At 40.2% G+C, this 27,862-nt stretch overlaps 1 protein-coding gene across 2 annotated transcripts in view; it reads left to right on the forward strand.

Annotated features, from left to right (window-relative positions):
- Nucleotides 1-1,048: 1,048 nt before the first annotated feature.
- The window catches only part of pi4kaa (phosphatidylinositol 4-kinase, catalytic, alpha a), a 45,091-nt gene continuing 18,277 nt past the window's right edge, over nt 1,049-27,862 (forward strand). The window contains exons 1-35 of one of the 2 annotated variants that reach the window (XM_084935962.1): nt 1,049-1,448; nt 4,726-4,842; nt 4,945-5,038; nt 5,125-5,213; nt 5,488-5,560; nt 5,674-5,936; nt 6,035-6,101; nt 6,232-6,380; nt 6,457-6,522; nt 6,610-6,706; nt 13,248-13,439; nt 13,528-13,628; nt 14,094-14,223; nt 14,309-14,438; nt 15,008-15,103; nt 15,176-15,359; nt 15,901-16,001; nt 16,357-16,525; nt 17,076-17,126; nt 17,233-17,341; nt 20,213-20,349; nt 20,438-20,571; nt 20,718-20,800; nt 20,893-20,963; nt 22,155-22,279; nt 22,386-22,467; nt 22,545-22,628; nt 22,846-22,935; nt 23,035-23,154; nt 24,777-24,869; nt 25,531-25,687; nt 25,823-25,950; nt 26,041-26,199; nt 26,299-26,450; nt 26,543-26,650. In XM_084935962.1, the coding sequence (XP_084792088.1) occupies nt 1,350-1,448; nt 4,726-4,842; nt 4,945-5,038; nt 5,125-5,213; nt 5,488-5,560; nt 5,674-5,936; nt 6,035-6,101; nt 6,232-6,380; nt 6,457-6,522; nt 6,610-6,706; nt 13,248-13,439; nt 13,528-13,628; nt 14,094-14,223; nt 14,309-14,438; nt 15,008-15,103; nt 15,176-15,359; nt 15,901-16,001; nt 16,357-16,525; nt 17,076-17,126; nt 17,233-17,341; nt 20,213-20,349; nt 20,438-20,571; nt 20,718-20,800; nt 20,893-20,963; nt 22,155-22,279; nt 22,386-22,467; nt 22,545-22,628; nt 22,846-22,935; nt 23,035-23,154; nt 24,777-24,869; nt 25,531-25,687; nt 25,823-25,950; nt 26,041-26,199; nt 26,299-26,450; nt 26,543-26,650 (4,100 nt within the window). In that variant the 5' untranslated portion in view covers nt 1,049-1,349. The remainder of the gene's footprint in view (nt 1,449-4,725; nt 4,843-4,944; nt 5,039-5,124; nt 5,214-5,487; nt 5,561-5,673; nt 5,937-6,034; nt 6,102-6,231; nt 6,381-6,456; nt 6,523-6,609; nt 6,707-13,247; nt 13,440-13,527; nt 13,629-14,093; nt 14,224-14,308; nt 14,439-15,007; nt 15,104-15,175; nt 15,360-15,900; nt 16,002-16,356; nt 16,526-17,075; nt 17,127-17,232; nt 17,342-20,212; nt 20,350-20,437; nt 20,572-20,717; nt 20,801-20,892; nt 20,964-22,154; nt 22,280-22,385; nt 22,468-22,544; nt 22,629-22,845; nt 22,936-23,034; nt 23,155-24,776; nt 24,870-25,530; nt 25,688-25,822; nt 25,951-26,040; nt 26,200-26,298; nt 26,451-26,542; nt 26,651-27,862) is intronic. The other variant, XM_084935961.1, reaches the window with a different exon arrangement.

A 27,862-nucleotide genomic window follows, 5' to 3' on the forward strand; every position in this document is an offset into this window, starting at 1 on the left:
TGCAGCATTTCTTTAAATGATAATACACATGTTCACATTATTTAGAAATGCACATTTCCATAAAGAAAGTGTTTGTGGGTAAAGAGGGTTCACTATTAAGTTGCAGAGATGTTTTAAATCAGTTAACTCACTAATGTCACTAAAAGTGCCTACGTGCTGTATAATTAATTTTGTGGTGTTTTGCGAATAAGAATGATTATTTAATGTTGTCACTAAAGACTAGAATAATTTACACATACTACTCTGTTCCAGTCAGTGTCTAATAGGTTCATGTCTTCTATTATCCTTCGAACTGTTAGGTTTTTTTTTTTTTTCTTTTTCATTCATTGAGAAATGGTGTTATTAGTGCCTTCCATCTCATTCCTTTCTCATTAACTTTTAATTGCAGTTTTTTTTTTTTTATTCTTAACTGTGTAATATTAGTTGCCTTTTCTTTTTTTTAATCAACTGATGACCCAATGTGCCAACTGCTGCTTGAAAATATAATGCCATGCTATTAACTGGAGTTCTAGACATGGAGTCTGGTTGTTTACATGCAATGCCTTTAAATTAGTTTGCTTATCTTATCTCTTTGTGGAGGAGACACAATGTTTACCACATGTTGCCTTTTTCAGCCTCCCGTTTAACCAGACCCTACAGGAGCATCACACTTTGTCACAGATTTTTAAATATTTCTGGAGTTTTCTTGTTAACAGGTGAATAATATATATATATATATATATATATATATATATATATATATATATATATATATATATATATATATATGAATTACCCAGGAGTTAAAAGCTGGTATTGTGCCTTCGATCTTCTTAATTCTAATATCAATGCTCAGAAATAAACATGGATCAGACTGTTGGTATGGTCTTTTTTCTTTCAATCCGTCATCCAAATTTCTCCTAACTTTTTGTCAGAATAAGCATTGTATTCTTTGAATGTGTAGGGTTAATAATAATAGTGCTATTTGTGTTGTACTATATTATTTTTTTGTGATTACTTACTGTTGTGTGTAGTACTGGTGGTTATTTGTGGTTTTCTGTGCACAAATGTTATCTTCTTTGCTAACAGTCACCAAACAGACATTAGCTATCATTGACAGAATGTGATAAAATGCTGTTATATACATTATGGCCACTTGCCCTGTGACTGCTGAGATAAGCTCCAAAATCCCACGGAACCCATGCATGGATTATTTGTTGGCATATTGTCGATTTGTCCTTCTTGGACCTTACGCCTGCCGTAGCTGTCAGTACAGCCCAATGACCGTCATTGGTATTCACTAGCTACTCGTTGAGAGACGCTTGAAAGAAGATGCTTGTGTGTTTGTAGTTCTTCCAAGGGTAGTTAACATGTCTCTCAATGGAGGCGGAAGCAGAGGATTTTATTTCAACACCGTCCTGTCTTTGGCAAGGTCGCTGGCAGCTCACCGGCAGGCACCGATAGACAAGGTAACGCTTCAGTTAGACTAGCGACCTACCGGTGACCAGCTAATAGCCTAAATAGTCTTTGACAGTAAGGCCCGTCACAGACCGCTTTTCTACCAGTGTGGTCTGTGTTATGAATCAGAATAGACTCTAAACATGACTGTTTTGTCAATATATAAATTATAGAGTTATTTCAGGATTAAGGGGCGCCACATAGCATCACTGGTACCTTGCTAATGTCGGCTAACGGTAGCTGTTTTTAGCCTGTAGTTTTCCTTTTAAAAAAACCCAACTTTTCCCCTCGTGAAAATTAGATCCTTACTCTTCATCCGTGCATGTTGGCAGAGGAAAGCAAACCCTTTTTGTGTCCTGATTCAGTCGAACACCCGCTGTATGTACAGTTATACATTTATACAGTATTCTAAACTTTTATTTTGAGGGTCATTACCAAATATGGTGGCACCAGATCTTTAATCATTGTGGTCCGAACATTCTTTGAATGGATCAACATGTGTAGTCAATGTTGTCAGGAGAGGTGCGGGATGAATACAAGTGTTATGAAAATATGTTAAGTAGTGTGTAGTGTGTATTGTTATTTGTGGCAGGAAAACACAAAGATAGTTATGTAAAAATGACTGCTTTTAAACTCTTTACCGTCAAAATAGACACACAGATCAAGATATAAATTATATATTAGCCACTGTTGGTCAGCAACATCTTTTTTTGCTGTTGTATAGTGTGTGTGTGTGTGTTTAGTACAGTAAGCATATTGTAAATAATTAAGTAAACTAAGACCAAGACAAAATTGTACTTTAGCTCAAATCATTATCAGCTTTTTGTTTTCTTGTATTTAATGGGAAAGGTTAATAAGTTCATAATTGGTAGTCATAGCTTTAGCCTTGTGGTTTTCAAAGTTTTGTGAAAGCCAAAATTTATAGTGACAGTTGTATTCATATCTGCTTAAAACTGTTGACGTGTCATGAGTTATTTTTTCAATTGCACTTTCAGGAAGAGTTTTATTGCATATTTTCAGCATCTGTACCTAGAATGACATCTTTAGTCTTTCCAATAAGCTCCAATAGCGTATTTTATATCATGCCATTATGACCTTATCACCCAAAGTGGTCGTCCAGAGGCTGAGGGTGTAAAACAATTAAACTCTTTAACTGCTTACAGTCAGTTAACAAAAGCATATGTATCCAGCATTTGACTTTGACAGAATGATTTAGATGAATGATGTAGTATTTACCTCCTTGTTGTTGTACACTACAGTGATAATGAATGGTTGACAAAAAATCAAGACACACTCTGACTTGGCTATGCCTAGGGCATATCAGTTGCTCTAATACAGTGTCAGCATACTTTAAGTTCATTGTCCAATATTGTGTAATGTTACCAAATCCAACATGGCTCACACAACAAGTGTATTCAGTTTTTCTCACTTCTGCTTGTATTCAATGTGTCCAGGTCTTATGTCAGGGAAAGAAACTGTGAGACCAATAAATTCTGATCCTGTTCCCAAACATTTCAGTGATGAGGGCTGAAGTAATATTTTAATCCATAGTCACATGCAGAAGTTTTAGCTGACAAATATAGCGTTAATATTGCTGGCAGAAGGTAGCAGAATATATGGTAAGGTGGAGTTTCACTATAGGAGTACTAGCTCGATTCTGAGTCCCCTTTTGGAGTAGGATAAAGCTGTCATCTGTGGTGATATTTTTAGTGTAGTTGATGGGTAACAAGGTCCTCAAACAGGTTAATCTGTTCATGACAGGAAAGAGGGACAACTTCCCTGTTCTCTCAAATTAAGAGGAACAAGGCAAGAGAGGGAACAAAGAGGGAACAAATTATGACCTTAAGGTTGTCAATTTCACACGAGTCCATCTAGTTCCAAAACCTACTGCAGATGCCAACTAGCAAAAAGTGGTTTTGTTTGAATGGCATGATTTTAACAAACACTGATTTGAAATTGTTTTATTACAGTGGATCAGTCTTGAAAATGTGACACTGAATGTTGTTGAGAAACCTAAATTGTACAGCCAATTCTCTTCTGGATGAGCCAGTGTTACTCAGTTGAATCGTTAGGATTTGTGATCAGAGATTAAGCAGCTGAGTGTATTGTAAAATTCTACAAGAATGCAGAGGTTGAACTGATTAGAAAATACATTTACTGAGAATCAGAAGGGGGAAACGCTAAACAGGAAGTACACTCCTTGATAAAGAGCCGTGGCTGCAGTAATATAATGACCCGTCAGCCCATTGTGTTATTGTGTAAGAAGTGTGTGTCAGTTTGTGGACTTTATTTTGCTGTTTTTCTTTCTGCAGTAACCTGCTCTATAAATCTGTATGTGATCGTATTGATTATCTTTAGAGATGTTTAAGGGGTTGTCTGATAAACAAAATTTATTTATTAGTCATTGTTCTGAATTTTAGCCAAGAACTACATCTGGTATTGGAGACCGTGTCTGTAGAGGAGGGACTCTACTTAAAAGCCATCTTTGAGTGGGGTTTTTTAACTCTTTCTGAAGATTAAAAATATTAATGAATAATAAATTATTATTATACTTCTTGCTTGTTGTCTGAGTTACTTTCAGTGGATGTTAGAATGGCCTGTGGTTTTTTTGTTTAATTTCAGAATCAGTTTGTAAAATGGAAATGTCCTATTAATCTAATTTGTGCTTATCTTTTCTTTGACATTTTTCAAAAGTCTGATTTAATGAAAAATTTCAATGGTGTCTAAGCCAAAAAGACAGCAGCAGTTTGTAATAACCTGCTGAATACTCATTTCCCTCTCTTTCATTTATTAGTGTTTTGTCTCAAGCTTATTGAGATATTATTTAGTCTTAATAAGCAAATCAATCATCTTACCTGGATGATTGATTTGGTCTTTGGCTTTGAAATCAAATAGTTTTTAGTGGAATGTTTTATGTGAAGTCTCCACAACATCCCCTTTGTGGGCTTTAATCATTTAAAATATCCTCTCTCTCCTCTCATGGAAAACAAACAGGAAGTAGTGGCCCTGCTCTCTGTTTAAATGGTGGTTAATCCCTCACTGAACTCTCAATCATGGGGCTAATTAATGCCACAGGCAGGTTTTCAACTGGACTTTTAATTGGATTCAAATCCTGAGGCCCATTTAGATAGTCAAAATCATTAACATTAATGGGACAACAAAGTGCCTGTTTTAAACCCGGTAGGCAAGAAATTTCTCTATATTTAAAATATTGTTATATTTAATAGCTTCCTAAAGTTGAGAAATGTTTACAACTCCTCTTCATCCACCCACATTGTCCTCCCACAGGTTCAGAAGCTACAATGCATGTGTCCAGTGGACTTCAGAGGAATCTTCCAGCTAGATGAAAGGAGGAGAGATGCTGTGATTGCACTTGGCATTTTTCTAGTCGAGTCAAACCTGCAGGTAAATATCGTACCTGGTTTCCTCTCCTCATTGTCGTACTTTTGTGCTTGTATTAATTTAAGGATGTTAATTTTCTTATACTCTGGAATACATGTATTTCAGCACAAAGATGCTATTGTTCCCTACCTTCTTGGGCTGCTTAAAGGACTCCCTAAAGTTCAGTGGATTGAAGAAAGCTCGGAACGCAAAGGAAGGGGTGGGTAACAGTCTTACATGTACTTTATCCTGTCATTTCTTTTCATTTTATAGGTGCTGTTTAGTCATTTTTTATTTTTGTTGCAGATACCCTTCCTGTGGCAGAGAACTTCAGCTTTTGTCTTGTGACATTGTTGTCAGATGTCGCCCAATGTGATGAAACCTTACGAGGGCAGGTGTGTGGTAATGACTCTATATATACATGGGTATAGATGCTGTTTATCTCATGTGTACTCAGATTTTTAAATACATTAAGCTCTCATTCACACAGGCCTAGAGACTGGTCAGCAACCATTTGACAACCACCGGTCGCTAGGGAAGAAAACAAATATTCCCCAGTTGGTTAACATGTGTGCTGGCAATTCCTGGAAGTTATTTGTTGCTTCAGAAGAGTAAAAATCAAAATGGTTTAAATATTAATAAATATTATTTAAATGATTATGTTATCAGATCCTGGAAGCAGTTATGGACATCATGCAGGTCCTGCAAGATATCTGCAAAAATCCAGAAGCTCATGACAAAGGTACCAACAGAGACCTCGTTCTTCCGTTAAGTGCTGCTATAGATCATTCCAGTGCTAAATAACATCCACAATATTCTTGTACGTATTCTTGTATTATTCTTTTTCTTGTACAGAATACCTATGTAGGTACACTGTGCCCACCTTGCTTGGTGTTGCAAGAGCATTTGGCCGATACAGCAACACTGACGAGCCGTTACTATCCAAGCTGTTTCCTCGACCAGTTGCTCCCTTGCTGTCCACAAATGATGATAACGATACTGTCCGGCGACGGTCCTTCAATGACTTTCGTTCAATCCTACCAAGCTCCTTGCTCACAGTTTGTCAGGGAGACTCTCTGAAACGCAAAGGCTCCTCTGTGTCCAGTGTGTCACAGCAGGTAATAAAATGAAACGGGCAAGAAGGCAAAACTAACAACATGTGTTTATTTTTAAAAAAAAAAAATAAAAAAAAATGAAATCCTGATTTTGTTTTCAGGCCAGTCCAGAGAGAGCAGGTCTGACACCCAACTCGCCCGCAGATCCCTCTGCACAGTACTTTGAAGGTAATTTCAGATCAGGGTGACACCTCATTTTGGGTGCAGTATTTCATGCTTTCAGAAGTTGTTTTGTTTTTTACCACAAACAGAATAGACATTTTTACGGTACATAATTTATTCTTCCCTCTATGTTAAGGTTCTTACCTCCCCGATGGCAGTGCAGTGGACCCTGACTACTACTTCTCCACCATAAGCTCCAGCTTCTCTGTGTCCCCTCTTTTCACTGGAAGCAGCACTGGAGAGTTTCATGTCCCTCTAGATATGCTCAGACAACTCCTTCACATGGTCAGCAGTAACCACACTCAGAGTTTGGTTTTGTACATGCATGCAAGGTGAACATTGTATTACTTCTTTTGAACAGGTTCAACAGTTTGTCTCTGAGTCATTTTTAAAATCACTGGATGACACCTTGGCAGAACTTCAAATGGTATGCCTCTCAAGTCCACTCAGATTTCTCTTCACTTTACTTTTCATGTTACGCTTTATTTGTAAATTTCTGTTGCTTTCTTTGCAGGTGAATCCTGGTCTTCATCTCTACTACAAAACCTTCAGTGATCCTCTTTATGTAGCCATATTTAAAATGCTGAGAGACACTCTTTATAATATGAAAGGTAAGGAAATCTGTAATAGATCCTTTCATTAAAGGTAGTTTTACCCTTAACAAAATCTAACTAATACGTTCAACACCTTCAGGCAGTGGTAAATTAACAAGGTGATTCTGCTATTTGTATCTAAAAAGTGCTGTGTTTCTCGTAAAGTCCTTATTTGATGAAGAGAAAAGTTAACCAGAAACTACAGAAACAGTGGTGGTCTGCATTCTCAATTGCACACTTTGATCAGGAATAAAAATATGGTGCCAGAATTACAGGCGATAAACAGGGCTGTAACTGATTGCAAAAATGAGAACCAGTAATATTCTAACTTTTATTTTTAAAATTGTCTTTTAATTTTGTGATTTTATTTTATTTTTTAATCTACTGTGATCTTGAAAATGGTATTGAGTATATTACTGGTTGTCAAAGGAGCTTGCAAAGAAAAGCGTCTGGACTTCTTTAAGTTACTTGAAGACGTTTCACCTCTCATCCGAGAAGCTTCTTCAGTTCTAAGGTCAAATGGTGGAGAGTCCCAGATATAAACCTAGTGGGAGTATCCCCCCACAGAGGGACAAAAGGACCCCCTGATGATCCTCTAATCGCCTGAGCCAAGGTGTGAAACTGGGTGTGGATCCCAATCAGCCAGAGTTTCGGGTGTGTTCATTGTGAAACCTGGCCCCACCTTATCATGCGAATTCCTGAGGTCAGATGGCCCAGGATGTGAGTGGGCGTTAAGGCGTCTGGGAAGGGATCTCAAAACTGGATTATAGATGGCAGAGAGTTGGTGTCGTAAACCCCCGCCTCTGTTCAAAGATGGTCGCTCACAGTGGACATAGATGGCTTCTTTCACTCCTCTTTCAAACCATCTGTCCTCTCTGTCCAAAATGTGAACATTGGCATCCTCGAAAGAGTGTCCTTTATCCTTAAGATGCAGATGGACTGCTGAGTCTTGTCCTGTGGAGGTGGCTCTTCTGTGTTGTGCCATGCGCTTGTGAAGTGGCTGTTTGGTCTCTCCAATGTAGAGGTCTGGGCATTTCTCGCTGCACTGTACAGCATACACCACATTGTTAAGTCTGTGTTTTGGCGTTTTGTCTTTCGGGTGAACCAGTTTTTGTCTGAGCGTGTTGCTGGGTCTGAAATGCACCGGGATGTCATGCTTGGAGAAAACTCTCCTAAGTTTTTCTGATACACCGGCTACATAGGGGATGACAATGTTGTTGCGTCTGTCCTTCTTATCCTCCCTCGCTGGTGTCTGGTCTTCTTTTCTGTGCCTCTTTGCTGACTTTAAGAACGCCCATTTAGGATAGCCGCACGTTTTGAGTGCTTTGAAATTTTAGTGTCATGAAAACCCTACCTATTAATTGCAGAAAATGTGCAGAAAAGTAGATGGATCTGAGATCCCCCAGATAACAGAGTAATAAACAGCTAATTGAGCTAAAATTAGGTCAGTTGCATATATAGATTTTGTTTTTCTGAAATTTGTATTACAAAGCTAACTTACCAATCTAATTTGGAGTTTTTGATTAAAATACACTAAAAGCTGCCTGAATCATACACACAAAGTGAAGAGGTCCAGTTTAAGACTCTTAGTACATAGGGCCAATGTGGGCCTCATAAACTACAGCCTTAAGTGCCACCTAGAGGAACTGCAGTTATTACAACTTACACATTAGCTTCCTTGTAAAGCTCTCAAGAATGCCCATCGATTCTTTCACATTAGTATCTGTATTTTGTCTCCCTTCCATGTTTGCTGAAGAAAAAGTGGATGCAAGTTGCATTGACTCACCACATCATCTTGTGGTTTGTTACGCCCCACTTAAAAACGAAGTGTTGACAGTGCATCAGCCACCACATTGTCCATACCTCTCTGATGTTGGATGTTTATGTTGTACTCCTGAGCAAGCAATGCCCATCTCATCAATCTTTGGTTGTGATTGTACATGTGTTTTAGGAATACCAGAGGGTTATGGTCAGTATAAACCATAACAGGAGTGGTGGTTGACCCCACATACACGTTGAAATGCTGCAAAGCAAGCAACATGGCCAGGGTTTCCTTCTCAATGGTGGAATAGTTGAGTTGATGAGGCTTGAACTTAGCTGAGAAGTAGGAAACCGGGTGACTGATGTCATCAACTCCATCCTGTAGCAGTACTGCCCCAGCGCCACTTCTAGCTTGAAGACCTTGCTGAAGTCCAGAGCAGCCAGTACAGGGGCACTGCAAAGGAGAGACTTGGCACAGTCAAATGCATGTTGGCACTCAGCAGTCCATACGAAGGGTTCCTTTGGACTGCACAGATGACTCAGAGGAGCCACTACTGTCGAAAAATTCCGGCAGAAACATCTGTAGTAGCCCACTAGACCCAAGAAGCGCCTGAGCTCCCGTCTTGTGGTGAGCACCGGGTAGCTCAGTACGGCCTCCACCTTTGCATTCACAGGGCGCACCTGGCCGTGTCCTACTTGTTTTCCGAGGTATGTCACTACCGCCTTGGCAAATTCACACTTTGCCAGGTTCAGGGTTAGGGAAGCCTGGGTTAAACGAGCAAAAACATCCCTCAGAGTACTCACATGATCAGTCCAGCAAGAAGAATATCAATGTCATCCAAATACACATTACAATTGTTAATGTCCGTTAACACAGAGTTCATAAGTTGTTGGAAAGTGGCTGGTGCATTTTGCGTGCCAAACGCCATCACTGTGTACTGCAAGAAATGGTCTGGAGTAACAAATGCTGAAATATCAGAGGCTCTGCTAGTTAGAGGAACCTGCCAGTACCCTTTTAACAGATCTAGCTTTGTTATGTAGGTGGTGGCTCCAATGCTGTCTATGCAGTCTTCCATGCGAGGCAATGGGTATGAGTCAGGGACTGTGACTGCATTTACCCTCCTAAAATCAGTACAAAAACGAGGAGAACCTTCCTCCTCGTTTTTTGTGTCAGCAGACATGGAGAGCTCCAAGAGCTATGGCTAGGTATCGCCAAACCATTTTCAAGCAGGTACTGTACCTCTTTTTTCATTAACTCCCTCTTGAGTATGTGTGTTGCTTAATAGGGCACGCATCACCCACGTCAATGTTGTGCTTTAACACTGGGGTTCTAGATGGTACATCCCCAAACAGACTAGGGTGCGCTTGGATCAGGTTTTTCATGTCATCTTTCTCGTCATGGGGAAGATAGGAGAGGTACGTGTCTAAGGCATCAAGAACCTCTGAGTTTGCAAGCCTACCACTCTGCTGACCTTCACTGCCCTTTACCAAACCATCATCATGGTTTATGGGCACAGAAATGAGTGAGATGGAGCCCTCTTTATCGTCTTCCCTAGAGTGAAACAGTTTCAGCATATTTATATGGCAGAGCCGTGTTTTGCGCCTTCTATCCGGAGTGCGAACAATGTAGTTTGTGCCATTGACTTTGCTCTCTACCACATATGGACCTGCAAATTGGGCTGACAGAGATGGACCAGAGGTGGGCACCAACATGAGTACCTGATCACCAGGTTTAAAAGAACGCTGCACTGCCTTTGTGTCATACTGCTGCTTCATTTTCCCTTGGGCTGCTGACAGAGACTTCTTGGCTATTGCACAAGCATGGTACAAACATTCCCGACACTGCGTGACAAACTCAAGCACATTTGATTGCGGCTGCACATCAGATAAAAACTGCAGCAGGGCTGAAACCAAGGGACTCCTGTTTTGCTTCACGAGCTGCAAACAGTAGGAATGGCAGTCCGTCATCCCAGTTCTTGTCAGTCTCCAGACAATATTTTCGCATCATCAACTTTATGGTCTGGTGCCATCTTTCTAGTGCGCCTTGTGACTGGGGATGGTAAGGGCTGGAAGGGATGTGTTTGATACCAAGTGATTGCAAAGTCTGCTTGAACAGTTTTGACTGAAAATTGCTACCTTGGTCGGTTTGAACAACTCTGGGCAGACCAAATGTTGAAAAGAATTTAAGTAGAGCCTTAACTACGGTGGGAGCGGTGATTTTTCGAAGTGGTATGGCTTCAGGAAAACGGGTTGTGGCACACATGATTGTCAAGAGGAACTGATTACCCGCTTTTGTTCTGGGTAGAGGACCCACACAGTCCACTAAAACACGCTCAAAAGGCTCCCCAACTACCGGGATGGGTTTAAGAGGAACAGGTGGCACCGTCTGATTAGGTTTACCCACAATTTGGCAAACCTTGCATGTTTTGCAGAACTTGGCAACGTCTTTCTTCAGACCTGGCCAGAAAAAGTGCTGAAGAACGCGGTCATAGGTTTTAGTGATTCCTAAATGACCTGACCGCGGGTGTTCATGCGCAAGCTGCAATATGCTGCCCCGGTGTCCCCTAGGAATGACTATTTGGCGTACCACCCCCCAACCCTCATCACCTCCTTCCTGCTGTAAAGCAGGTCTTGAGACCCATTTCCTCACCAGTAACCCATCCTCAAGATAAAACCTGTGTGCCTTTTTATTGTTTATTATCTCGCTTACCTCTTTAAAACACTTAGCAAGTGACTCATCCTTTTCCTGAGCATGGCTCAAACACTCACGTGAGACTAGCAAAGGAAGAACCTCAGACAGCGTAGTCAGACCCTGTTCATCGAGTGCTGATTTAGAAGGGCTAGCAGCCGGCTCTCTGTCCTCAGTTAGAACAGATCCAAGAACAGTCTCACTTAAGTTCACTTCCTCCAGCTTACCAGCTTGCGACCTGGTAAGAACACTGATAGAAAACACATCAGGGTGGGATTTCAACAGCTCATCCTCTTCTGGGATACAGCTGGGTTTATCCACCACTTCAGGAACAGGGAGTACCATGTCCCCAGCAATATAATTTCCCATTATAAACTCAACACCCTGAATAGGAAATGAGTTTCTCATCGCAACCTTGAAGAAACCAGAGGCTTACTTTGACTGCACATGAACACAATGTAACAGTGCTGGTATGTAGGCCATCCCAATACCTTGCACTTTTCTACTTACGTTACAGAATGACTCATCACTGACTTACCAGTCAGTGATGAGTCATCGGCCAACAGAAATGATTGTGAGCCACCCGTGTCCCTCAGTATTCTCACAGGCTTCTGATCTCCAGGAAACCCTGTTAAGGAGACAAAACCATCAAAAATGAAGGGTTTAAAACACTTATCAGGTTCACTCGTGGTCACATGAGAAAGGGAGTTTAGCGACTTGACTAGGCCAACCCCTTTAGCTTGTTTTAATTGCTGGGGCACCTGTTTACGTTTAAGAGCCAGACACTCAGAAACTATATGCCCCACTTTGTGACAGTAAAAACACTGTCTATCAGACTTGGAACCCGAGGAACCCTTGGTTGTTGAGGGTGTGGCTTTGTATCCTTTTTCATTTGTTCATGATAGGGTGATTCAGATTTACCCACAAACACGCTTTTGTGCGTCAAAGCGAATTCTTCTGCCAGGACAGCTGCCTCTTGCAAAGTGGCAACTTTTTGTTCATTCAGGTACAGCACTGTACGCTCAGGAACACAGTTTTTGAATTCCTCCAACAATACCAGTTCACACAGTGCGTTAAACTCTGAAACTTGACACCACCTATCAAATAGTATCCCTTTTTCCCTTGCGAACCCAAGAAATCAGCTATAAAATCACCCAGGCTAAACTGTGCCATATTTAAAATTAATCCCGGACGAGCCCCCACTTATGTTACGCCCCACTTAAAAACGAACTGGGTTGGGGGGTAACACAAAGTGAAAAAGAAAACAAACTACTGGAAAATAGATGTCATTAAACATGATTTATTGCAGAAAACTACTGAAGTAAAAATGAACACAGGGAAGCTCTTATCTTCAGGGTCTCCAAGGCCAAAACAACAAACAAAACACCCCCTTTAACTAAAAATCAAACCAAGAAAACTCTAGCCAAAAACAAAATACAATGGCTGAGCTCCCTGTCTAGCCAAAAACAGGAGAAAACGATCGAAACAAAAATGGCAGAGAACCCCTACCTGCTTCCACTATGATGAACCAATTAACACAGTAAAGGCACACCTTAGCTCACAATAAAAGAAAGAAAGCCAAAGTTACAGAGTTTAAGTTCTCTCTCTCTCTCTCTCTCTCTCTCTCTCTCTCTCTCTCTCTCTCTCTCTCACACACACACACACACACACACACACACACACACACACACACACACACACACACACACACACACACACACACTAAAGCCTGCTGCCCAAACCACTCTAGCTCACAGCACAACCTGGATGATTTGCTCACTGGCAGACCTGTAACACAGGAAAAGGAGAAAAAAACCTCTCTCACAGAGGGAGAGCCACTAGAGGTCAGCGACCATAACATGGTTCAAAATGGAGTTAGATGAAAGTACTGCTGCTTTCGAAAATAGGAGACTTTTCTTTATGTTCTGTTGATAGCTTTAGCTGATTTTGGAGTTGTTAAAATTAAGTATTTTTTTAACACTGGATTTTACAATAAGTGCTTTTTATATTATTCAATAACAAAATCACAATTTCTCCTTCCCTAATATCTCTATAATAATAATAATAATAATAATAATAATAATACAAACATAATTTGTTTTCTGTCAGAACTTCAGACAGACTATGTGAAGGAGGTTCATGACTTTGTACTGGAGCAGTTTAGCAGCAGCCAGTCAGAGCTGCAAAGGATTCTTCATGATGTTGAGTACCTCCAGAGTGAACTGAGCCCACTCAAACTGCGCTGTCAGGCTAATGCCGCCTGTGTGGACCTCATGGTGTGGGCTGTTACTGAGGAGCAGGGTAAGTCTTGCTTCCTGTATCTTAGTCCAACAGTGAGTAATCAGTCTTGGTAATCTTGATTGCAAACCTTTTTTTGTTTGTTTGCCAGGAGCTGAGAATCTTTGCACCAAGCTCTCAGAGAAACTGCAATCAAAGACATCCAGTAAAGTCATCATTGCTCACATGCCCCTCCTCATTTGCTGCTTACAGGTAAAGAACTACCAGAGAGGGAAGAAAATGATGTGGGAGCAGGAGTAGAAAAGTGTTGTCCTGTTAAGATTTTGTTTCTCTTTGACAGATTAGTGCTTTCTTTCTTTTCTTTTCTTTTTTTTCAAGCCAATCAGTATGGTTTATACTTCTGAGGTATAGCAGGAGAATTTTGACAATGCTGAAATCGGGCTAAGATGCTCACATTAGAGCTATAACGATCAGTAGTTTGGTGTTGATGACAAATTTCTGAAACCTAGTGGTACTTGATTTTCTGGGTTATCACTGATGCTTTAGGTAATCACAGACTGTATCAAATCAGAAATTAAAAGCTTTAAAGTAACATCTATTGTGGCTGTCCTGTTGGAATGTTTCTCCTGCTTTCTTCACAGTAAATAGCTGTAAACCTGGGAGGAATGCAAATATTATTATTACAAATGCACATTTAGAAATACTTTTTGTGTTCAGGGGTTGGGTCGTCTGTGTGAACGCTTTCCAGTGGTGGCCCACTCTGTTACCACATCCCTGAGAGACTTCTTGGTGGTGCCCTCTCCTGTTTTGGTGAAGTTGTACAAATATCACAGCCAGTACACCCCAGGTAACTCATGCTCCACCACTACCAGCCAGCCAACCGTGTTCCTTCCAGTTTAATGTGTTCTTACAAGATTATGATTTTGTTTAAGGTGGTAGTGAAATAAAGATTCATGTGACCAATGAACATTCCCAGTCAACACTCAGCACCCATTCGAGCAAGAAGAGCCAGCCCTCCATGTATGAGCAGCTTCGGGACATCTCCATTGATAACATCTGCAGGTGAGTTCCCCCACAGGTACATTAGGCACTGGAGCTTTCCATTTTCCAGTTTGCAAGAAAACAGTATAAATAACAGGTTCACAGAAGTCTTCATAAATAGAACCGTTTAAGATCCAATTTACTCCCACAGAGTTTTTATGAAGGAGAAATAATGGTTCAGCAGTTGTAGTGCATCGGCATACCACAGAACCTGCAGACTCCTTGTCTATCTGCAGAGAGCATCTGTTTTGTTAAATGTGGGTAGTGCTAAAAATATGTGTTATAACCAGTATGCGTGCTCTCCAAAAGTTGATTCTGGATGATTGAGCATGCATCAAGACCAGTATGTGGGCTATTTTTATTTGTGCTGTTGTTGGTCTGTCAGCAAGCTGTGGAAAACTCTGAAGTTATAACATACAAAGAGATGAAAGTGTGTTTAAAAACAATGATAAATGTCCACTGTGAATCCACACAAGGGTACAACGTGCTTCCCCTTAATATAAGGCATTGCTGAACGAAACCCATCCCATTTGCGTGTACATGTCATTGTCAACAAAGCCTTCACTCCCAGTCTTTCCTTCTGCTCTCAGGTGCCTTAAAGCTGGCCTGACTATGGATAATGTCATTGTTGAAGCTTTTCTCGCCAGTCTGTCTAATCGTCTTTATATCTATCAGGAAAATGACAAGTAAGCCTCTCACCGAAATTATACTCTGCTCTTGACTTGTGAAGTTAAAATAACCAAGATATTGCCCCACAGGGATGCTCACTTGATTCCAGACCACACAATCAGGGCTTTGGGTCACATTGCTGTGGCCTTACGGGACACCCCCCGAGTAATGGAGCCCATCCTTCAGATTCTGCAGCAGAAGTTCTGCCAGCCTCCCTCCCAGCTTGATGTCCTCATCATAGACCAACTTGGCTGCATGGTCATCACAGGGAATGTGAGTGTTTATATTCAAACTTCATGTGTCTTAGAACTTCAAGCTTCTAGAGTAATTCAATTGAATGCAATTTTATTTATGGAGTGCCAATTCATAACAGCAGTTGCTTCAAGGCACTTTATATTGTAGGGTAAGACATGGCTAAACAAAACTAGGGTATCATCTGCATAGCAGTGTCTTACAATAATAATGCCCAAGGGAAGCATGTATGATGTTAACAGATTTGGTTCCCAGCACAGAACCCTGTGGAACTCCATTACTAACTTTTGCATGTGAAGAAGGCTTCCTAATTATATTAAGAAATTGGAATCATAGGAATCTCTATGATTTAAACCACTGCAGTGCAGTTCCTTTTAATACTTACGCACAATTGTGAGTTATACAAGGGAATCAAGCTTCTGTGGTATGCTTTCTTTTTCAGAGGAAGGACAGTATATGACAACATATGCAGTGATATTAGACCCAAATCTAACCTTTTTAAAGTGTAATTTTTATTTTTGAAGGGGAACTTTGTGTTTTTCTCTTTTTCCTTCCACTTTAGCAATACATCTACCAGGAAGTTTGGAATTTATTCCAGCAGATCAGTGTCAAGGCAAGCTCCATGGTTTACTCTACCAAAGATTACAAAGATCACGGATACAGGTAAGAATCACCTTATAGGGCAGATGAGGAATTTTAGTCTTAAAAGAGCATTTTTTTCCCCCTGGTGTTATGGTTTTGCTTGTTCACATTGGCGTCATGTTTTTTTCTTTACTATTGTCATTTCACTGCAAGTGTTGGCCACTTGCTCTACAGTCCTGTGTTAGCATTCAAATGTTTATTTCAAGCTTCAATGCAGCTGAGTTTTCTTTTGTTTTTTTCTCCATCTTGAGCATCAGCAAGCAAAAACTGTATCAATTCTCTTATGGGAGCCTGAATGTGAACCATACCCTGCTGTTACAGAAACGCATGTGCTACTGCTTATCTCGTACATAAATGTTCCTTCCTCTTTCTGCAGACACTGTTCCTTGGCTGTTATAAATGCACTGGGTAACATAGCAGCAAACCTTCAGGCTGAGCATATGGTTGACGAGCTGCTAGTCAACCTGCTAGAACTCTTTGTTCAGCTGGGCTTAGAAGGCAAGAGAGCCAGTGAAAGGGCCTCAGACAAGGGCCCAGCTCTGAAGGTATGGCACACACTCACAATGCGCATTCCAGTATAATGGGAAGGAAAAACAACACAAGTGGAACTAAAAACAACATAGGGTAGTTAGGTATAAGGTCAAACAAGTCAAGTGAAGTCAACACATGCAAGAGGAAGTTTTTACCTTAAATGGCTTTGCTTCATTTTCTTGGCAATCTGCTTTCATAAGATAACAGCATACTATAATTGGGAAATGATTCCGATTTTTACAGTTTTCCTGTAGCTAGAGCCAGGAAACATAGGTGATGCATATAGTAGCTGTTAAGTCACACTGTATTTAGTTTCCTTCAGATCCCAACCCCCCTGACTTTATAGTTTTTACAGTGCTCCATAAATTACATTTTTCAAATTTTAATATTTTTATTAGCATGGGAATTTACAGGTTTCTTGTTTGTTTTTATGCTAGGGTGTTTAATAAATTTGTTAAACACTGAAACTTTTGCTTGTGTAGAAAATATTTAATGTAGTTAACTTATTAATTAAATAAAGTGGTAGTCTGTTTTCAAGTGGCTAATTCAGCTCTGTACCTTCAGGCATCAAGCAGTGCCGGAAATCTTGGAGTCCTTATTCCAGTCATTGCAGTGGTAAGTGATTTGTGTATTTTCATCATATAATCTTTGATAATTCAGAGTTAGTGTAAACCTAGCACTTTTAAAAGGTCTGTTATCCCTCCTCTTCTTCTGTTTTTAGCTGACAAAGAGGCTACCACCAATCAAGGAGGCAAAGCCACGCCTGCAGAAGCTCTTTAGAGACTTCTGGCTCTACTCCGTAGTCATGGGATTTGCTGTGGAGGGTTCAGGTAGAAGGAGTTGTTTATTTCTGTTTTCTGTTGTGTTGTGTACAAAAATATCAGAAATATCAAAATTTTGTTTGTTTTATCACAGTAAAGCAAACTGAAATTTTTGTAGCTCTATTTCTGTTTTACATCCTTTGTCCCCCATTTATTTTAGTAGTCTCATCATATCAGTCTGTTTTAAATTAGGAAATGCAGTGGGAATTTGTGGGAAAGTTTTCAAGCAAACATTTTTTTATTCCTGGAATCACCATTATCTTTAATTTATTATAAAAGCCTTAATGAATTCATATATCTGTAGCTTCTTTTTAGGATTAAATGTAGTACTGTGCAAAAGTCTTAATCCACCCCTTATTCTTTATATATTTAATTTCATTTTTATTTATCCATTCATCCATTTTCTTCCGTTTATCCTTGTCAGGGTCATTCACATTCATACCTATGGCAAATTTAGAATTACCAATTAACCTAACCCCACTTACTGCATGTCTTTGGACTGTGGGAGGAAGCAGAAGTACCCGGAGAGAACTCACACAACTCACACACAGGGAACATGCACACTCCACACAGAAAGGCCCCAGCCAGGATAGGTGGAATCAAACAGGACCTTCTTGCTGTGAAGCAACAGTGCTAGTGGTGCGGTGATTGTCCCATCTCAAGGCACTTTATATTGTAAAGGAAAGAGCCTGCAATAATGGAGAGAAAGCCAGAACAATCGGACAACCCTCTATGAGCAAGCACTTGGTAACAGTGGGATGGAAAACTCCCTTTTAACAGGAAGAAACCTCCAGCAGAACCAGGCTCAGGGATTGGCAGCCATCTGCTGTGAACAGTTGGGGATGAGGGGAAAGAAATAGGACAAAGGACACACTGGATTTAATCATTAGTTACTATTGAACTCTGGCTCTCTTCCACAAAGTGGTTTATATACACATAGACAATGAAAAGCTGTGAGTGAAGAAGAAACACTTGGTGCATAATGGGAACCCGCTAGTAGCCTAGGCATTTTGTAGCATAACTAAGGGAATGTTCAGACTCACCTGATCCAGCCCTAATTATAAGCTTAAAACTTTCCCTTTTTTTTAAAGCATATACAGTACTTAAAACTAGAGAAGATTTCTGTCTGCTATATCTAAACTGTAAGCTGGTTCCATAGAGAGCTGAGGTCTCTGCCTCTTATTTTACTTTTAAATACCCTAGGATACCCTAGTGCTTTATTGCGGTGAAAAGGTAGTATATCAAGGCCTGTATATGAGGAGGAGGATTTTTAATTTGATTCTGGATTAACAAGGAGCCAGCAAAGATAACAAATGGGATAAATAGGCTCTCTCTTTCTTGTCCCTTTCACTACTCTCGCTGCAGCAGTCTGGATCCATTAAAGGCTTTTCAGGGAGCCTTTAAAACAAACTGATAATAATGAATTACAATAGTCCATCCTAGAAATAGTAAATACATAAACTAGTCAATCACCATCACTCTGTGACAGGATGTTTTGAATTTTAGAGATACAATGCAAATGCCAGGAAGCAGTCCAAAATATTTATTATTTATTTATTAAGAATTATCCTAATCAAAAATTACGTGAAGATTCCTCACAGTGTTACTGGAGGCCAAGTTAATATTATCCGAAGTAAGTATCTGGAGAGACACCATTTTTCAAAGGTTTTTAGGGCCAAGTACAGCAACCTTTTTTGTTTCATCTGAATTTCAGGTTTATGTCTTTAAGACATTTCTGCAGTTAAACTAATTTTGTGTGCGTGTCATTTTTGCTTTGGATAGATGGAATATATTAGATAGATAAAGCCAGAAAAGGGTGGAGTGCCCACTCCGGGTCAGGGACAAGACCCTGCCCCAAGTGGAGGAGTTTAAGTCTCTCGGGGTCTTGTTCACGAGTGATGGGAGAAGGGAGCGGGAGATCGACAGACGGATTGGTGCAGCGGCTACAGTGATGCGGACGCTGTACCGGTCTGCTGTGGTGAAGAGAGAGCTGAGTGTAAAAGCGAAGCTCTCAATTTACTGGTTGATCTACGCCCCTACCCTCACCTATGGTCACGAGCTGTGGGTAGTGACCGAAAGAACGAGATCGCGAATACAAGCGGTGGAATTGGGCTTCCTCCGAAGGGTGGCTGGCCTCTCCCTTAGAGATGGGGTGAGACGTTCGGCCATTCGGGAGGGGCTCAGAGTAGAGCTGGTGCTCCTCCACATCGAAAGGAGCCATTTGAGGTGGTTCGGGCATTTGACAAGGATTTCCTCTGGGTGCCTCCTGGGTGAGGTTTTCCGGGCATGTCCCACCGGGAGGAGGCCCCGGGGCAAACCCAGGACACACTGGAGAGATTATATCTCTCGGCTGGCCTGGGAACACCTTGGTGTTCCCCCGGATAAGCTGGAGGAGGTGGCTGGGGAGAGGGAGGTCTGGGCTTCTCTGCTTGGGCTGCTGCCCCCGTGACCCAGCCCCGGATAAGTGGAAGAAAATGGATGGATGGATAAAGCTGAGTTTCATCTGCATAGTAATGAAAATATATGCTATGCCTTCTAAAAATACAGCTTTAGGGAAGAATATATAACGTATATAGAACGGGTCCCAGCATAGCACCCTGGGGAACTCCATAATGAAGAAGACACCCTATTTACATGAACAAATTTAACCGTGCTAGCTAGATATGATTCAAACCACATTTTGCTTCCAAGGAGTCAAAGTTTTTATTTTCCTAATTTTTTTTTTCTAACAGACATTGGGTAATATATTTGTGAGTTAGTAAGGAAGCTATGAAAAATACAGTAATATGTGGATGAGATTAACCATTTGGACATTTACTCACATGACACCATTCATTTTAAAGATGTAAATCCTAAATTTGCTGCTGTTGAAATGTTTAGGTTTGTGGCCAGAGGAGTGGTATGAAGGGGTTTGTGAGATAGCGACCAAATCACCATTGCTCACGTTTCCCAGTGGAGAACCTTTACGCTCAGAGCTGCAGTACAACTCTGCCCTGAAGAATGATACTGTCACTCCGGTATGAGAATGCCCACATGCAGACAAACACCCAGATATTTTGTAGTTTACCTGCTGGCACTAGTTTTTGATTGATTGTTGAATTCCAGGCAGAGCTGAATGATCTACGCAGTACCATCATCAACCTGCTGGATCCTCCTCCAGAGGTGGCTGCTCTCATCAACAAGCTGGACTTTGCCATGTCCACATATTTGCTGTCTGTTTACAGATTGGAGTATATGAGGTAAGCCAGCGTGATACATAGATACAGATACACAGATACACATACACAGATACACAGATACAGATATAGACAAATAAGACTTGACTAGTGTACATCTATCTCTATATCTAACCTTTATTCTGGTTTGTTTTTCTCACATCTGTTAGGATGCTGCATTCTCTGGACTTGGACCGCTTTCAGGTTATGTTTCGATACTTTGAGGACAGAGCAATACAGAAGGATAAATCTGGTAAGAACTAAAAAAAAAAAAAACAAAAAAAAAACATTGAAAAATACCAATTTACTGGTAATCATTTATTCTGCACATTCAAATGTTTTCAGGTATGATGCAGTGTGTGATTGCTGTTAGCGACAAGGTTTTTGAGGTCTTCCTGCAAATGATGGCTGAAAAAGTAAGTAAGATGTTAGAAGTCAAAGTATATCTTAAGTGTATTTATAGCTTTACTTTATTATTCAATGTGTTCTTTGGTTAAATACGTATTATTTGTCATGACCTGACTCAAAAGAATGTGTCAAAAAAGGGCGATCATACATAGCATTAGGTTGCTGTTAAATGATTTATTTAAATAAAAAAAAAAACAAACAAATACTGGTTTTCAGTATATATGCAGTGTCTGATTGCAGGGAAAATGCATGAGTGAGTTTGTGCATGCAAAAACAAAAGAGTGCTCTACCAGTCAGCAAACAAGGGGATAGGATATGAGTAGAGAAGAGTCAGCCCACAGGACTGATTTTCCTCAGCACCATCTGCTCAGGTGTGCTGCGTCCTAAACTGGGTCAGCGCCACCCACCAATTACCTGGAATAGATAGACAGAAAACCAACACCAGCCATGCAGCCGTCACACTCTCCCCCATAAGACAGGGTTCTTACCCTTAACCAAAACAGAAGATAAACTGCACAGATTTAACAATTTGGGTGTTTTAGGTGTGCTATTCATAACCCCATACATACACTAAAGGTCCATCTCGAGACTCAGTTGTAAATCAAATGTTTTGTAACAGTTAGATAACATTAAGCAAAGCTGAAGTCATAAGCATCAGATCCAAAAACTACTGCAGGAGCACTGGAAGATTATCATATAACATTTAAAAACATGTTGGTTGTGGAACAAAAGTAGACAGGACCCAATTAAATCAATATTAGTCACTCATCTCAAATAGAACACACAGTTAATAGAAAAACACTGCAGTTAATAGACAAGCACCCAACCAGATTGTGTATAGACTGCAGTCAAACTGATTCAGTTTTTCTTTTCAATATTCCTGACTTTGCTCTCCAGGGAGAAACAAATCAAAAATAAATGACCTACTGTACACATAAACTACACTTAGAAAGGTTCCCAATTGTAGTCTTAAAGGACTCCTGATATACTGATTTTAGTTTTAGATTTTATTTTTGGACTCCAATAGAGTTGCTTTACATGATTTACAGAAGCAATTCGGTGAAAGTGAATTTCCAGCTCTCAAATGTGAGGATTTACTGCTTTTCTCAGTTTCATGTCATGTATATCACTGTAAACTATTTTAATGACATAATCTTGAAAATATTCTACAATAAAATTACATAATGTCACACTTTTAGCCAAAAACCAAAGCCCATGAGGAGGAGCTTGAACGCCACGCTCAGTTCCTCCTGGTGAACTTCAACCACATCCACAAAAGGATCCGTAGAGTGGCTGACAAATACTTGTCTGGCTTGGCTGAAACGTGAGCATGACTTGATGCACATGTTAATTTACTTAAAATATCACCCAGAGTCACATTAACTGTACAAAAGCAGGTTCCTAATTGACTGTAATTTCTCTCTACTCAGTTTCCCCCACTTGTTGTGGAGTGGCCGTGTGCTGAAGACTATGTTGGACATTCTGCAGACTCTTTCCCTCTCACTCAGTGCAGTATGTGATGATCATCAAGACTGTTATACTGCATTTGTATACCATGACTTATGCTGTATAATTTGGATCTATTGCAGGACATTCATAAAGACCAGCCTTATTATGACATCCCAGATACACCATACAGAATCACTGTCCCAGACACGTATGAAGCCAGAGAGGTAATGTTGCTTTACTTAGGATTTGTGTTTTTCAGTTCTTTCCCCTATATATGTATTAATTCAATTCAATTTTATTTATATAGCGCCAAATCACAACAACAGTCGCCTCAAGGCCTATGAGCAAGCACTATTAGATAATAGATTTTTGTAATGCATTGTCTATGTAGTAGATTTTTTTTTCTCATATATAAAAGACCTATTGTCTCTTTGGTTCTAGAGCATAGTGAAGGATTTTGCAGCACGCTGTGGAGAAATTCTTAAAGAGGCTATGAAGTGGGCTCCATCTGTGACCAAATCCCACCTACAGGTAACATTTATCTTGAAACATTCTAGTCTGTAACATGCAAAACTCCACATGTTGCCTTAAACATGCTTTAAACCACTGTGCTTTACCTGGTCTTTTCAGGAGTATCTAAACAAACATCAGAACTGGGTATCAGGCCTCTCCCAGCACACAGGCCTAGCCATGGCCACAGAAAGCATCCTGCACTTTGCTGGTTACAACAGGCAGAGCACCACACTTGGGGTGGGTCATACACTCATTATTTTTACAAATTCAAGTGTTGGGGTTGCTACAAAAAAAAAAAAAAAAAAAAAAAAAAGTTACATGTTTTGTTATTTTAGTAGTCTAGTTTAGTTTCTCTACTTGTTTTGGAGGAAGGTTCAGAGGAGGTTGGAGATTGTTACCATCATGGGCTCATCCGGTCAGAATGAGAATGAACAGTCAGTAATCACTGACTCGTTTTATTGAATGAATTGAAGGAAAGACACACGGACTGCTATCTCTGAAAGGAAATAAAGTGTGATTTAAGTAACTTAGTAACTCAAAATAATACATAAACTCAGGAGACTCAAACAGAAACTCACCTCAGCTGCCACCCCATGTGGGAATGAAGAAAGAGTGAGCTGTAGGTGAGTGCAGTCCTTATATAACGAGTGACAGGTGAGTGCAATTAAGGGAAAGCACCACACCCAATCAAAGGTGAGGAAAAGAAACAAGGCGCATCTGGTGAAGTGAGTGTTCTGAAAGGTGAGCCTTTACAACACTACTACTACACTACTCTACACTACTTGTTACATTACCTTTGAGTTACTCCATAACATCACCTGAAATAAATAACTATCAGTCAGCCATGTAAACCTGAGATAACGGTCCCACACACCAGTACATAATCCTATCATAAGGAGGGCATACATACAGTGCTCCAAAAAATATTTTCCCCCAGCCTGATTTTATTTGTGCATCATTTTCATACTAACATGTTTCAGATAAAACAAATTTTAGTTTTGGACAGAAATACAGAATACAGTTTTTATGAAGTCATGAAGTCATTATTTAAAAACTCAATTTTTTTATTTATTCTGGTTATCTTTTAATATTAAAATGTATTTACAATGATTTTTCTGCAGAAACATGTACAGATAGAAATGAAGGCTGCAATACTGCAAGCCTGACTCCTTATATCAGCTTTTGTTATCTGTTGCAGATAACACAACCAGGTTCTGGTTGTGGTTTTTTGGCTGGCATGTACTCGAGTTTTACATCACCCTGGGTTGTTTGATAGCTTTGTGATAGCATGTTGTCTGTGCAGATGTTTACACTCAAAGTTGCCCTAGCATTAGTGGCAGTGCAGTCAGTCACATGAATTTTTTCTTTGTTTTCTCAGATATTTTAATATATTAATTATCAGAGTACATTAATAGTGATTTTGGGAGAGTTTTGCCATTTAAGTTTTCTTTATGGACTGATCTTAGTGCAGAAATGTGATTTAAAAACCTTCATCAAATAAACCTTCTTCTGTCATTGTAAAGGTAACATTGCTGTGTGTAATAACTCTGTTGCTTTTGTTTGTCTTTAACTGAACAACTATGCATGTGAATCGTTAAATCTGTTTTATTACATTAAAATGTCAGTAGTGCATAAAATATGACCTAAAATATAAAGTGCTCTGGTTTACGCAATAGGGTTAGCAAATCTGCAACAAGTTATTCAGTACTCTATTCACACTTGACAGATAAACTTTTGTTCTGGTAACTGTCATGTCACGTTGAGCACAAATGAGTTATGACTGTTTTTTATTAGTAACAGTTTATGCTTATAGTAACAGCGTGGTTTATTAGGCTCTTCTTTGTCACTTTCTCCTTTAGTCCACTCAACTAACTGAGAGGCCAGCCTGTGTGAAAAAGGACTACTCAAACTTCATGGCCTCCCTCAATCTCAGGAACAGATACGCTGGAGAGGTAAAGTCACAATAAATATTACAACCTATGTTCACTAAAAGACTGGGGCATGGAGAAAAAAAAAAGAAAGAGAAGTTTGGGAGAAAGTTAACAGAGGGAGAGGGAGAGAAACCTGAACCTCAGTGATGCACCCCAAGGCCCTGCATGTGTGTTGGTGTGATGAAGTGGGAGGAGAGAAGCCATTAGGGATGGGGAGGAAAGGATCGGGGTGGCCAAAGTACTCCCTCCCTGAAGCCAGAGAGGAGGTACTTTGGGGTACCAACCGCTAACCCCCATAGGCACCCCTGTTCCCCGAAATCTACCAAGGACAGGGAGGTTTAGGCCCATCAGACTGGGGTCCATGGCAGCAGCACCACCAAGCTCCACGCAGCCCATGGTGGCCCACCTGACTCCACAGCAAAGGAAAAACTATACCTACTCCAACAATCAGCAAAGTCCCAAACTACATAAGACAATAGTCACCCAGATTGAGTCCATCATCCACCTGTGGTGATAGAAACCCAGATCCTTCTGAAATTTTGTTTGGTGAATGCTGAAATCTTGAAGGGCTCATAACGGTGCCAGAGTGAAACCAGAATACGATGCAGGCAGATTTTGGAAACATAACATCTGTTTATTAGATAGATTTTTCATACTCATAAATGTTCTCTTTCATTTGTAGGTATCAGGCATGATCCACTTTGCCCAGGCAGTCCGGGGACAGTCTGATTTGGGCCGACTGATGATTAAACAGTTGGGAGAAGCATTAGACTCTGCACAGCCTGAGGCTTTTACTGAGGCCATGTTCAAACTGACTGCCTTGCTCATTAGCACCAAAGGTTATTTTCCTTTATGATTTACTTTGGTATTTTGGTATTATAAGTGATGATGTTGGTATCAAATTCATGTCTCTCTCTTTTTTTTGGGGGGGGGGGGGGGGGGTGGCGGCATTTTCTCTCCTGAATTGCCTATAGATTGTGATCCTCAGCTCCTGCACCACCTGTGCTGGTCTCCACTCAAGATGTTTACAGAACATGGTATGGAAACAGCAATTGCCTGTTGGGAGTGGCTGCTGGCGGCACGTATAGGAGTGGAAGTACCGGTACATATACTCAAACAAACAAAAACCTCTCTCTCTTGTCGGTATACTTGAATTGCATACATAGTGTCAGTATCCTGTATGCCTGCTTAGTTCATGCGAGAGATGGCAGGAGCATGGCAGATGACTGTGGAGCTGAAGATGGGCTTGTTCTCGGATGCTCAGGTGGAGGCTGATCCTCTCGCTGCCTCAGAGGAAAGCCAGCCCATCCCCTGCCCTCCAAATGTCACCCCTCACCATGTCTGGATAGAGGTTGGATAACTGCCAATCTGCTTGAGTTGTTTATGTGTTATCTTGTTAGTCAATTCTTTTTAAATTCTCGCCTTGTTCTGTGTCTCCCTGTTCAACTAGTTTCTGGTCCAGAGATTTGAGATCGCAAAATACTCCAGTGCAGATCAAGTGGAAATCTTTGGAAGTTTGATGCAGCGCTCTCTGTCTCTAGATGTTGGTGGGGCTAAGAGTAGCCTCAACCGCCATGTAGCTGCCATTGGACCTCGCTTCAGGTATATACCAGTCACAGTGTTTACATAGTATTTATGGTGTGCTTATACAAAATCTCTTTGCGCTATGAAAACCATCTTTCTCTGTGCTCTAGGCTGCTCACTCTTGGTCTGGCTTTGCTCCACTCTGACGTCGTCACCAATGCAACTGTAAGAAATGTGCTCCGGGAGAAGATCTACTCTACTGCCTTTGATTACTTCAGGTAGTCAGACTCAGATGCTTGCTCTTCTTCAATCAAATCTAGGCTTACAACAAGTTAACATTTTTCAGTGCTAGCTGATTAGCATGCTAACTTCAGCATGTCTGTCTTTAATCTTTCACCCAACCTCCTAGATTTTGTTTATTGTGTGGATGCTTTAAGCATCCACACTATTCACACTATTGAGTTCCTCTTGGGACTTCCGTACACTTTTTGGCACTTAACTACTTCCACAATTTTCAGCCGATTTTCACCGTTCAAATTTTAAACTATTCTGCTATTTCTGCTAATGATGGCTATGTCTTTTGGTATTTTTCACTATTATACTTTTTAAAATATTAAGCTTAATTTGTCCCATTGAAATGAATGGGAAACTTCTGCAATTCTGCTAAAATTTGCTTGTTTTTGAAACTTAACTACTTCCTCATATTTTCACGTAGAACAACCATTCAAACTTTAAAATGTTCTCAAATTATTGGGCTATTCAGGTATAAATCAGCTTTTTCAAATCTTTTACCGTTTTACTTTTATGCCTCTTTTTTTTTTTTTTCAACATTATGTTTATTAAAGTTTTACATATATACATACATAAAGTACATACACAAACAAATTTACACGATAAACGAAACACAAGGTACATTCAATGAAAGCACTTGAGTCCATGAGACCTCTGACAGATTTTAAAGAATAATTTTCAGATTGCAGCATATGGTTGTGGTCCTGTACAGGGAATAGCTAGGCTGTCCCTGTCTCACACAGTAAACCAGATAGATCTTTATTCCCAATATACTGGATGTAGCGCCCCCAAATTTTCTGGAAAATTTCACTTTTATGCCTCTTAAAGTTTTCAGTTGCAAAATTGTGATTTTTCACAAAATACATGCGTTGTTATGGTTGCTATGCACTTGGCTTCCAGTGTGCCACTGAAGGTTTTGCAGTCTTCTCTTCATGTCCGAACAACTTCTTGCTACTTGCTCAATTTTCACTCAACTTCCACAAATTATACATCAAAACGTAGGTATTTTTGCTGGCTTTCCGAAAATGTCACTATCATTGTTGTGGGATTTATAGAATTTTGGCAAATCTCCTCAGACCAACACAAAGTCGCAAAACTCTCCATAGAAAGTCAATGGAGAGCTTGTTCAAAATCACCGCTTGATTTCTGTAATGAGAGGCATATTCGAATCGTCATATCTCCTTAACGAAGCAAAGTTA

This window comes from Perissodus microlepis, chromosome 7, assembly GCF_051167445.1.
Source record: "Perissodus microlepis isolate ML-2025 ecotype Zambia chromosome 7, ASM5116744v1, whole genome shotgun sequence".
Taxonomy (NCBI): Eukaryota; Metazoa; Chordata; class Actinopteri; order Cichliformes; family Cichlidae; genus Perissodus; species Perissodus microlepis.